The sequence below is a fragment of the Mauremys reevesii genome, linkage group 2, assembly GCF_016161935.1.
Source record: "Mauremys reevesii isolate NIE-2019 linkage group 2, ASM1616193v1, whole genome shotgun sequence".
In the NCBI taxonomy this organism is placed as follows: Eukaryota; Metazoa; Chordata; order Testudines; family Geoemydidae; genus Mauremys; species Mauremys reevesii.
The window spans coordinates 66,510,587-66,523,630 of NC_052624.1; the positions used below are offsets into that span (position 1 = coordinate 66,510,587).

The 13,044-nt window shown below is 38.7% G+C and overlaps 1 protein-coding gene and 1 long non-coding RNA gene across 9 annotated transcripts in view; one reads left to right on the forward strand and one right to left on the reverse strand.

Moving 5' to 3' along the window:
- Positions 1 to 9,379, reverse strand: part of LOC120397207 — a 48,970-nt gene extending 39,591 nt beyond the window's left edge. Inside the window, exons 1-2 of one of the 2 annotated variants that reach the window (XR_005593718.1) lie at positions 9,269 to 9,379; positions 6,668 to 6,778 (exon numbers count right to left, since the gene is read on the reverse strand). This is a non-coding gene — a long non-coding RNA (uncharacterized LOC120397207). Of the gene's footprint in view, positions 1 to 6,435; positions 6,779 to 9,268 lie in introns of both variants that reach the window. The other variant, XR_005593717.1, reaches the window with a different exon arrangement.
- PLCL2 (phospholipase C like 2) overlaps positions 1 to 13,044 on the forward strand; it is a 247,619-nt gene that overhangs the window by 177,271 nt on the left and 57,304 nt on the right. For 6 of the 7 annotated variants that reach the window (XR_005593716.1, XM_039522883.1, XM_039522885.1 and 3 more), the window contains one exon: positions 4,442 to 4,645. Coding sequence is in view for 6 of the 7 variants with exons in the window: in XM_039522883.1 (XP_039378817.1) it covers positions 4,442 to 4,645 (204 nt within the window). In the remaining variant the exon portion in view is untranslated. Of the gene's footprint in view, positions 1 to 3,596; positions 3,787 to 4,441; positions 4,646 to 13,044 lie in introns of those variants that run through there. The other variant, XM_039522888.1, reaches the window with a different exon arrangement.

Genomic DNA, 13,044 nt, shown 5'->3' on the forward strand with positions numbered 1-13,044 from the left:
CCACAGTTGTACTTTTGCATTATGGTGTCTCTGCAGTGAGTGTTACATAGATATGTAAATATTAACTGCATTTTATAATATCATTCATTTATCATGTTTTTACACTGTATGAATTTAAAAACAGACTCTATTTGAACAGCAGCTGGATGATATTGTCTATTAAGATAACTCCTAGTACCAACACATGGTTTGTGCTATAATTCAAGCCTATTAACTGGCCCTATTTCTTGAGAAGAGTACACTAGATATACTGGAAAAAAGGGTGGAGGCTACTTTTCAGCTTTAAGAAATTAAGTAAAATAGAAGTGCAGGGAGAAAACATTACTAACAATAATAAAACTTGTGAACAGTTTACTGTGTATTCAGAGACCCCCTCATATCTGAAAGAATTCTCAAGGACCCTGTAAATGAAACATAGTGTGATGGCTTTCCCGTGTCTTTATGAGGTGAAAAATTTCCTCACATCACTAGCAGACCTTTCAAAGAGATCCTTCCCTTACCAGAATCCAAAAGACCATTAGTATTTTACAAACACGTTAAATGGGGATGGAGTTACTCCTTCTCCCCCAAAAGGGGTGTTTTAAAGACTGCAATATCAAACAAATACAGTATTGCAGAATGATAGGAAGTAGTATAGGCTAAAATGCTGGATTATGGATTCCACTGTTAGATTGCATCTTTTGTGTATTGATAAATATTCCTGGTACAAGAACTGCTGATCTGGAACAGGGTAGAGAAAAATGTAAAGAATAATATTCTGTTTGATGAAGCTTTTAACTACACCTCTACCCTGTTATAACGCTGTCCTCGGGAGCCAAAAAATCTTACCACGTTATAAGTGAAACCGCGTTATATCGAACTTGCTTTGATCCGTCGGCGTGCGCAGCCCTGCACCCCCAGAGCATTGCTTTACCGCGTTATATCTGAATTTGTGTTATATCGGGTTGCGTTGTATCGGGGTAGAGGTGTATATAAAAGCTACAGTAAAAGTCCTAGCACTAAAAAATAAAATTAAGTATAACCATATCAAAAAAGTTACCCATTAAATCTTATTTTATGTGACTTTAAGGAAAAACTGGGTCAAAGAAACATGTTTGAGGCTCAATTCCAGATTCTAAAAGGGTGTTTGTACTGTATATCAGTGCAGATAACTTTTGTTTATGAATAAAGTTATGTTGAAAGTTGTAATAATGAAAGATTTTAACAGTATTGCAAACTTTAAAGATTACACTTGTTCTTCTGAATTGTATCCAGCAGCTTCCCCATTCCATTCAGTATGATTTATGCCAAGGACATTATTATATGGAAAGATCACAAACAAAATTTGGAAGCATGATTATGACTGGTAAATGAGATTCAGATTGCAGACTAGATGTGAATCTAATCTGTAATTAAGGAAGGTCTGTTATTCCATTGTGTACTGGCTAGGAGATTTTTTTTAAGGTGTCTTAATCAAGGATAGCCTGGATCTAAGACTTCAATATACAATAAGAAGGTGTGCTCATAACTAGCATGCTATTTTATTTTTCAGAATTGGTGTGTTTTTGAAAAATGTAATTTTATTAGGGTTTTTAGGAGCAGTGATTGGGAAGGAGTTTTCTTTTATGCATTTCGTTCTATTACTTTGAAAGATTCATTTACATCTTCCCGACTTATTACTAGTATATGTGGAAATGTCCCCAAGACAGATATAGTTTAAGCGGATGATAGAATAATCAAAATTATTCTAACTGACAGATTTGCATGATGTGTTGCACACTTGTTCTTATGAATTGTATCCAGTCTCCTGCAACTTCCTATTCCATTCTATAAGCAAAGATCACTAGCAAAATGTGGAGGTGTGATTATGACTGGTAAATGAGATTCAGATTGGAGACTAGATATGAATGTAAACTGTAATTAACGAAAGACTCTTAAAAAAAAAATCTCCTAGCCTATACACAATGGAATTAGAGTGCCTTAAGGAGAAACCTGGATCCTAAGACTTCAATATACAATTAAAAAGTGTGTTCATAACTAGTATGCTATTTTATTTTTCAGATTGGTTTTTTTTTTGAAAAACTTAATTTAGTAGAGGTTTTAGGGTAAGTGCATGGGAAGGAATTTCCTTGTATGCATTTCATTCTTTTACTTTGAAAGATGTATTTACATCTTCCCAACTTATCAGTAGCATACCTGGAAATGTTCCCAAGAGAGATATAGTTGAGGTGAATGATAGAATGCTAATTTTGATTATTTTAACTGACAGATTTGCATAATATGTCTATAAAATTTAAATTGTAATATAATATGTGCTACACCCTGTATAAACTGGCCTAAAAAAAAAAAAGAAAAAAAATCCATTAAAATAAAGACAAGTGCAAAATGTATAAGTCAGGGAATTTGAAATGGTTTAATTTCTTAATTACATATCCATTTACTACTATAATTGCCATGATATAGCAGCTAGAAAGACAGACAACTTCAGGTATCTAGTTATTTTAAATATGAAATAGAAAAGTATTTCATGGAATAAAGTACACTCAGAAGTATAATGAACTACACCAAGATCTTGTTTGAGTAGTCATTAGAATCCCTTTAGCCATATCTAGCCTTTTTCTGTAGTCAGCAATATGCATTGTGTTACTAATACAAAAGCTGGTATCACTACCACAGCTGAATGTATGATGTCTGTGATTATACTGGGATACGGTATAGAACATCCACGTTGCTTGGCAGTGCAGTGCAGAGAATCATGAAAGTCAGCAGGGGTTAGTGGGTAAGACATCAAACTGGGAGTCAGAAGACCTGAATTCTATTCACTGTCCTGCCACTGACTCGCTATGTGCCCTTAGACAAGCCACTTAACTTCCCTGGGTCTTAGGGTTTTTTTTTCTGTAAAATTGCCGTTTGTAATGCTTATCCACATTTGTAAAGTTTGAGATCTATAAATGAAAAGCCGTATAAGGTCTGTCTTTTCAGATGTCCTATTGTTTTATTAAATTCCAATCTAATTATTACAAATAGCCTTGGTTTACTAAAAATTGAAAATGAATTATTTGAAAGATAAAATTAATAGATTCCAAGGCCAGAAAGAACCATTGTGATCATCTAGTTTGACCTCCTGTGTTACATAGGCCATAGAACTTCCCCAAAATAATTCCTAGAACGTATTTTTTTAGAAAAACATCCAATCTTGAGTTAAAAATTGTCACTATTGGATAATCCATCACAACCCTAGGTAAATTGTTCCAGTGGCTAATTACTCTAACAGTTAAACATTTATGTTAATAATTGAGTGTTGTACCAGTCACTGTACTGGAAATAATTTATGTATACAAATTTATACATAATATGTTCATTTAAAAATAGGTTGTCAACTTGATGTGGATTGTCTGTTAAAAGTGGCCTAAGCATTTAAGCCCTGATTCCCATTTACACTAAAACCACTTTACACCCCTCTGGCAGTATAAAGGTCTTTCAGAAAGTAAAAATGTGACTTAAGACCTATAAACTTGTCATATGCTTTAAAATATGTGCAGAATATCCCAAATGACCAAGGTAAGAGGAGCACTTGGAACATTTGTTACTTAAACTTACTGATTTTTATCTTACAGGTCCACAAACTCCAGACTTGTCACAGATTGCCACCTCCCACTTAGTGCAACAACCCTAAATTCACTATGGTGGAGAGCACTCCCATCATAGGAATTGACTGGAGGCTGGAATCATTTTATAGGATTAAGATAAATGGCTGATGTTTACAATATTTCAATGTTTCTTAAGTTTAAACATATATATTTTATATTCTAGCCTACAAAATAAAAATACTATAAACTCTTGGAATATGTACAATATTGGGTTTAACAAATACTCCTAGAAGGTCATCTAAGTGATAGTGTGACATCACTAGTGGTGTGCAGCATTCTGGCATCACACCAAGTGGGAGCCAGCAGATCCTCAGCATGTCTGGAGAATGCTGACATATACAATAGGTATGTTTAAAGTTACAAATGGACTGACTTGCCACCTCCACCTTACTAAGTTTTTTTGAGACATTCAGCACATAACATTTAAGCAGTTGAATTTAAAAAAAAATTTAAATACTTTTTGAAGATTTTGAAAAGCTTTTTCAATGAACATGGATTAGTAGTTCATTGTTTTTATATTTATTGAAAATTTGAAGTTAATAGTAGCATATTACAACCTCTTTATTCTAAGTAATATTTATTTTCTGTGGCAGGATTTTAATATCTCTGATAAATAAAATATTGCAAATATCTGTGGTACTTTGTTTGCTTTGGAAAACTGCCATTTTTCCAGGACAAAACCGCCAATAGTTCTACACTGTTGCTTGGTTATAACTATTATACAATGAAATGTAAGTCTATTAAACTAAATGAATGAGAGACTAAAAATCATGGTTAACTGTAAAGTAACTTTTTTATTTTCTTTTTAACAGAATGCAGTAGTTTCATTCAAAGAATTATGTGGCCTTTCTCCTGTAGCAAATCTTATGCAGTGTATTCTGGCAGTGTCTACCCGCTTGGTCGGACCTGATAGTACACCCTTGGTACTACTGAATCTCAGTGATCAGTATCCCACTATGGAGATCCAAGGGACTGTTCCAGAGGTCTTGAAAAAGATTGTAACTGCATATGACATGGTGAGTAGTCCTTTGTGGTTTATGTATGCTGCTTGAAAGACTTTTTTTTTATAATATACTGTACCATGTCTGTTTTCAAAGGTCATTCGAATCTGTGACTTCCTATTTCATGCTTCATTACTTGTGCTTGAAAATTTATTCCCATGAACATTCAGCATCTGACACTGTTTTTAATGTGCGGTGAATGTAAAAATTAATACCTCTTACCTCATGCAAATTCACAAGATTTTGAATTAGTGTATGTAAATATGTTAGAAATTTACCTGTTTATACATTAACTTGTAACTTTTTGCATAGTGATAGCTTTTTCACAGGTGTACAATGATTTGTTACATTACAGTTTTGAATTTATAGAGCTGTAGTTCTTTTCACCATTGATTCAAAGAGCAGAAAATGTTAATGTTTTTAGAAACTGTAATTTTATGAGCAGCGTGATACTGTTGAAATCCGCCCTTTTTTTTCATACATATATAATATGTATATGCTGCATCTTTCCTGTACGTCTCATTTATTTTGGCAGTTGTGCATTCTATAATCAACTCTAATTTTCACTTTAGCTATTATAAACTTCAGCAAATCTGTAAATGGTGTCTTTAGAAATACATAAAAAATTCAGAAGTATACTGCATGAGGAAAAAAAGAACTGTGTAAAAAAAGACTAAAAGATATGAATTCTGTAGCAGAGTGATGAATTATGAAGTTTACATTATGTATATGTAAGGAGGAATGTAAAAATTAATACCTCTTACCTCATGCAAATTCACAAGATTTTGAATTAGTGTATGTAAATATGTTAGAAATTTACCTGTTTATACATTAACTTGTAACTTTTTGCAGAGTGATAGCTTTTTCACAGGTGTACAATGATTTGTTACATTACAGTTTTGAATTTATAGAGTTTAAAACCTCCACCTGATTTCAGTTGCAGAAATATGGCATGGGAAAGAGACAATCTGTCACATGGGGTTAGAGCTTTTGATTTTTTAAAATGAACTCCTCTAAAATTGGAATATGATGAAATGTAGATATTCTCTTCCAGGATTTTTCTACTAGTTTTGTGTTTTCAAACAAAACAGCTCAACTGTTTCCCTTTTTAAAAAAATTAGAAAATCAAACCATTAACCTAGGATCTGAAAATATGTATATGGAGTTACATTTTAGAGCTAATTTCCTGGCACAAATAGTTTTGGAATAGTAACCATACCAGACCCTTCATACTTAGAGGAGCTCAAACAGTAGCACTGTTTGTAGAAAGAAAAATTAGTTAACTAGGCGTTCAAGTAGGACTATGGGATCCGTGCATGGCTCAGTGATGTAAACACAGGTGCAGTTTGGTTTAAATGATACCGTACTGTGTAATTACTGTAAGATTAGGATATTGTAGTTCAAGGTGTTTTTAATTGTTGGGATTACAGCTAAATCACAGATAAAATGAACCTCTGTTGTTGTTGATGGAAAATGTGTCTAAATGTCCGGTTGTTCTGAGGTTGGTGACACTGGGAGCAGAGTTTCTCCTTTCTGGGCATTTCTATACTATCCATAAATTTGGAATATCTGGATTTTTAGAATTAGGATATTTTTTAAAATGGTAATTCTCTTAAAGAATTTTTGAACAAAGGTCATTGTTATGTCTATTCAACCTTAACTCCAAGGTGGTGAAATCATTTATCTGGGCATTTCAGCTGTTCAGAAAAAAACTTTCAGGTTGCACCAAGATAGACCATTCCTTCCCAGCGAGTTTCATACCTTTCTTTCTGTCTGTCTGTCTTTCTTTCCCATATTCCTCTTACCTGAGGTTTTGTCTTTCATGTGGTTTTTCCTTTCCCCCTTTAGTCTATGCATTCCTGGATCTGGGAGACTGGTACGTCGCTCTTGACTTGAAAGACACTACTTCCATATTTCTATATTCCCGGGCCACAGGTGCTTCCTCCATTTCTGGTGGGAGGGCACCATTTCCAGTTCATGGCACTCTCTTTGGCTCTGAGGGTGTTCACAAAGTGCATGGCGCCGGTGGCCGCTTACCTCAGACGTTGGGGAGTCCACCTGTTTCCGTACCTCGACAACTAGGGCAGGTCTCTGGATCAGGTGCAGAGGAGCCTCGACCTGGTACACTCCACTTGCTGTGACCTGGGCCTGTTGATAAACACAGAAGAGTCCACATTAACGCCAGTCCAATGCATAGAGTTCATCTGGGACATTCTTGACTCCACACTGGCCAGGGCCTTCCTTCCAGAAGCATGTTTTCAGGCCATGGTGGATCTAATCTGCCATTTAAGGAACCACCCACTCACTACAGCCCACACCTTGTGAGGTATATGGCCACATGCATGTACATGTCAGCGGCCTTTGCAGGTGCGCCTGGACTCCCCAAAAGGCACTCACTTGACCAAGTGGTTATGGTGTTGAGCCAAGTCATTTTGTCCCTGAGTTGGTGTCTTGACCCCAAGTTGGTGCTGCCTCCCATCCCCATTGCTGACCCTGGTCTCCAATGCTTTGGATCTGGGCTGGGGAGCCCACATGGGCGAGCTCAGCACCCAGGGCCATTGGCTACAAGACAGTCTGGCCCTCCTTATCAATGCCTGGCCTGCCAGGTGTTCTTGCCCCACCTGAAAGGTAAGGCGGTGCAGGTCCTGATGGACAATACCGCTATGTTGTATTACATCAAGGGGCCAGATCCTCAGCCCTTTGTCAGGAGGTGCTCAACCTTTGGAACTTCTGTGCATGGCATGCCATTCATCTACCCGGCTCCAAGAATGTCCTAGCAGATTGCCTCAACAGGACCTTCTCGTCTCGCTAGGAGTGGTCCCACCATCTGGAGATGGTCAATGTAATCTTCCAAAGGTGGGGAATTCCCCAGGTGGACCTGTTCATGTCCAGGCAGAACAGGAAGTGCCACCAGTTTTGCTCCATCCAGGGTCTGGAGAAAGGTTCCCTTTCGGATGCCTTCCTCATCCCTTCATTGGGGCACTCATGTATGCCTTGCCGCCGGTGTCATTGATCCACAGGGTCCTGGTTAAAGTCAAGCAGGAGAGAGAGCGCGCCATCCTCGTGGCCCCATCAGCACTGCTTCGGCATGCTGTTGGACCTGTCGACAGCCTGCCTTTTCGGCTACCTCTTCAACCGGATCTGGTGTCTCGGAACCATGACAACCTGCTGCATCTGAACTTGGCAGTGCTGCACCTGACAGCTTGGCTGTTGCATGGCTGAGCGTGGACAAAAGGGCATGTCTGGCCCGTGTTCAGCAAGTTTTGCTCTGCAATAGGAAACCCTCAACCAGGGCAACTTACCTGGCAAAATGGAAAAGATTCCAGTATTGGGCCTCGGAGTGGCACCTTCAGGCCTTGCAGGCCTCGCTTCAGGACATCCTGGATTAAATGCTGCATCCTAAGCTTCAAGGTTTCTCCCTCTCTTCCATCAAAGTCCACCTGGTGTCCATCTTGTTGCTACAGCCCCCGGTCCAGGGCAGGTTTCTCTTTGCCCATCCCATGACAATGCGATTCTTGAAAGGGCTGGAGCGCGTCTACCCACATGTCCAGGAACCGGGCCCTCCTTGGGATGTGAATCTTGTGCTGTCCAGGCTCACGGGTCATCCCTTTGAATCCTTGGCTTCCTGGTCCCTCCTGCTTCTCTCCTGGAAGGTTTCTTTCTTGGTTGCTATAACGTCAGCCCATAGGGGGTCAGAGATCAGGGCTCACTTTTGAACTGCCCTATACGGTCTTCAAGGACAAAGGTCAGCTGTGCCTGCACCTGGCGTTTCTGATCAAGGTCATGTCCCAGCAAGTTTGAGAAGACGCCGGTTTCAGCAGAGCAGTTCTACAATCTGCAATGCATTGAACTGTGAGCCCACCTCCGAGGATTCTGCTTGGGAGTCACGTACAATGGTATCAACATGAACAAGCACTTGAAGAAGAAAAAATGGTTACCCACCTTTTCATAACTGTTGTTCTTCAAGATGTGTTGCCCATGCCCATTCCATTACCTGTCCTCCTACCCCTCTGTCAGAGTTGTCAGCAAGAGGGAACTGAGCGGGCGTAGGGCCGGCAGCGCCTGATATACCAAGGCATGAGCGCAGCACTCAAGAGGACGACACAGCTGGCCCTAGGAATACTGCTAAGTCAAACATCTCCGAAGACTGTGCACATGGGCGTATGCACACCTAGATTAGAATCGACATGAACAACCCATCTTGAAGAACAATAGTTATAAAATGGTGGGTAACCATTTTTGTTGGCAGCGATATTAGTATCCTAGTTTCTGGCAAGGTGTGGTGGGAAATAAAGGTCACTATATAAACATTAGCCTTTTCACTAGATGGAGGAAGGACATGAAGGGGATCCAGCCTGTGCTTTATAATTATTTAATGGGGTGGACACCGCAGAGGAGAGCCTGAAGCTGTCTGTGACACTGTAGATACATTTTCTTACATTTTGGGGCAAATTGAAATTAAGATGCCCAGGCAAGGACACTTTCTGTTCACAAATCCCAAGGACGTTCTTTTTTGGTTTTTTGGCCTGCTACTGTTAAATTAGGAGGTAGTTGTGAAAATTAGGTATATAATGGGAAGACAAATTCAGTCTTAATTTAGAGAGAGACTATCACCTCTCCATAATAATAATTTCTTACCTTTTTTACTTTGTGCTAGCATATGCCTCACAGTCTGTTCAGAATTATGTTTTAACAGAGTTGCTCCAATTTGTCATTTACTATCAATGTGAAATCAGGGTGACAGCAAACATTACCTTGTGGAATGTTTTTCAAACAAACCTTGGTTACCATGGTAAGTGCATAGGCTATCTTTGGTTTACATTGTTGTTTCATTCTGGATGTGGCATGTGGTTAATACGGATATTTTCAAAGCACCCACTGTTTCAGGGTCAGTCTATCTCAGACAGATACAGTAATTTAATATTTAACAGTTCTTTGACAGAAATACTTTCCCGGCTGTAAAAACTACAGTAAACATTTACCCTAGCAAAGTGGTCAACAGTTATTCAGTAGAATTTGTTTGCACAGTGAGTGACTAGAGGGCTCTATATATTTGCTCAATAAACTAGGATAGGATGCAAGTCCTCTTCAATGAAAGAGTTAGTCTGCAGTAAAGTAATTACTAAAGAATACAATACTGCAGGGATAAAACCGGTGAAAATGTCTTTAGTACAATACAGGAACAGTATAGTTATTAAAGAAACACTTAGTAAGTAAGCATGACTTAATTAGAACATCCCAGGATACTTGTTATTTTACATATTCTTGACAAAAAGATACAATGCATAAAAAATTATTCTAGTCAGTCAGCATTCACTACAGTGTCATTGAAATTCTGGGATTTTGGGTATGTTTTACTAGGCATTTGAAGTCAGTGGAAAGACATATGTTGTCTTTAGTGGTAGTTGAATTGGATGCTTAATGTATATTGTGGGTAAAGTGGACATTTAGTAAGGAAGATAGAAATGATACACACAGGAGCTAAAGTGCTGGTTCCATAGAAGACAATGGGGATTTTGCCACTGACTTCATTGGAACCAGAATTTTACCCAGGAATTTTAAAAAAGGAGGATCTTTTGTATTTGTCTACACTATAGTAAGTCAGGGCATGTTTTCAGAATATTAATTTAAAAAAAGTAATGAGAATCACCTAAGTCTGTTTCCCAGGATACTAAGATGCTTATTTTCCTGGGTTGATGAAGCTGCAAAAGAATCCTGAATGTAATCTGTACACTTTATAAAAGCATCAGGATATTTTGATTAGGGACTAGTAAAGGGGACATTACGTATCATTTTTTCACCATTTAACAATGTTTTATTTTTTTCCCCTCAAGTTCATGAACTGCAACTTCCTCTGTGTGATACTTCAGCATGCACTCTGCTGGTGTCATCACACCTGTCACTGAACAGTGTTGCAGACTGAAGCCTGGAGATAAGGCAAGTGGTTCTTCCACACCATTGCATTTTTTTCTTAATGTCATATACCCTACAGGATAAACAATAGGAATAGTGAAAAAAATTTAAAACTATGCAATGACAAGGAAGAGAATACTTATTTTGTCCCCAGTCTGCAGCAGTGTGATGAGAGCGATGATACCAGCAAAGTGCATGCTGGGGCATCATACAAAAGAAGCCAGCTATTACAGAGAACCTGTCTGTCTGGATGAAGCCCGTAATCTAACAAGTATTACTGAAACCTGATTGGATAATATGCTTGACCTGTCTTGACACAGTTGGTATCAGTCAAGTTTTTGGTACAGTATGAGCCTAAGGGGGATTGGAGATGGGGTGGTGTGTCTGTACCACGTAAGTGGTCTCCTAGACTAAAACTGTATCTCATATGGGCTATGTCTACAGTTGGAGCTGGGGGTGTGAGTTCCAGATCAAGTAGACATATGCATGCTAGCTGTCATCCAGATAGCTCACAGAAAATAGAAATATAGCCATAGTAGCATGGGCTGATGTCCACATGCTGCTGTGAGCGGCTATATAGGCTAGCTGCCCTGGATATGTATCCAGAGAATCTGGGCAACTTTGTAGGTGGGATGGCTAGCCCAGGCTGCTGCTTGCCACTGCCTGTGCTACTGCGGCTACACTATTATTTTTAGGATGTGACCTTAATGAGACCACACATAAGTATGTCTACTTGAGCTGGAGATCACACACCCAGCTTCATGTATAGATGTAACCATAGTTTATTCGTTTTGTATGAGAGTCCTAGTATAGGGTCAAGCTGAGCTAGTCTTGGTTTATTAATTATCTTTCTCCAAACCCAAATCTTTGTCCGTTGACATTAGATGGTACTCAGTGACTTCAGCATCCATGTGGATGATGAATCTTTAGCATCAGTTCTGGGCTTTATGGCTACTATGGTAACTATGGGGTTATCAAAGCTCAATTCATGTAGCTAGTCGCACACTTGATCAAGTGTTTGAGCTTGAGTCAGTAGTAGTGACTATAATATAATTTTAGTAACCTTTTTGGGGGGAGCACCAAAGAAGCCCACCACAGTAGCATTTAACTTCAAAAAGGGGAAGTAGGCAGAAATGAGGGAGCTAGTTAAATTCAAGAAAAACAAGATCATTACAGAGAAGCTAAATTAATTCTTGCATTGGTCTTCACAGCAGAGGATGTGAGGGAGATTCACACACCTGAGCCATTCTTTTTAGGTGACAAATCTGAAGAACGGCTGCAGACTTGAGGTATCAATAGAGGAGGTTTTGATAAATTAAACAGTAATAAGTCACCAAGACCAGATGGCATTCACCCCAGAGTTCTGAAGGAAATCAAATATGAAATTTCAGAACTACAAGCTGTGGTATGTAACCTGTCACTTAAATCAGCTTTTCTACTAGGTGACTGGGGGATAACATGATGCCAATTTTTAAAAAACGCTCCAGAGGCGATCCTGGAAATTACAAGTCAGTAAGCCTAACTTCAGTACCTGGCAAATTGGTTGAAACTATAATAAAGAACAGAATTATCAGACACATAGGTGAACATGATTGTTGGGGAAGAGGCAACATGGCTTTTCTAAAGGGAAATCGTGCTTCGCCAATCTATTAGATTTCTTTGATGGGGTCAATAAATGTGGACAAGGTTGATCCAGTGGATATAGTGTACTTGGAATTTCAGAAAGTTTTTGACATGTCATGGGATAAGAGGGAAGGTCCTCTCATGGATCAGTAACTGGTTAAAAGACAGGAAACAAAGGGTAGGACTGAATGGTCAGTTTTCAGAATGTAGAAAATGGTAAATAGCGGTGTCCCATAGTGATCTGTACTGGGAGCAGTGCTGTTAAACATATTCACAAATGATCTTGAGAAAGAGGTAAAGAGTGAGGTGGCAAAGTTTGCAGATGATACAAAATTACTCAAGATAGTTAAGTCCAAAGCTAATTGTGAAGAGTTACAAACAGATCTCACAAAACTGGCTGACCGGGCAACAAAATGGCAGATGAAATTCAGTGTGGATAAATGCAAAGTAATGCACATTGAAAAACATAATCGCAGCAATACCTACAAAATGATGGGGTCTAAATTAGTTGTTACTCAAGAAAGAGATCTTGGAGTCATCATGGATACTTCTCTGAAAACATCCACTCAATGTTCAGTGGCAGTCAGAAAAGCTAACAGGGGTCGGCAACCTTTCAGAAGTGGTGTGCCGAGTCTTCATTTATTCATTCTAATTTAAGGTTTTGCATGCCAGTAATACATTTTAACGTTTTTAGAAGGTCTCTTTTTATAAGTCTATAATATATAACTAAACTATTGTTGTACGTAAAGTAAATAAGGTTTTTTAAATGTTTAAGAAGCTTCATTTAAAATTAAATTAAAAAGCAGAGGCCTCCGGATCGGTGGCCAGGACCTGGGCAGTGTGAGTGCCACTGAAAATCAGCTCGCGTGCCACAGGTT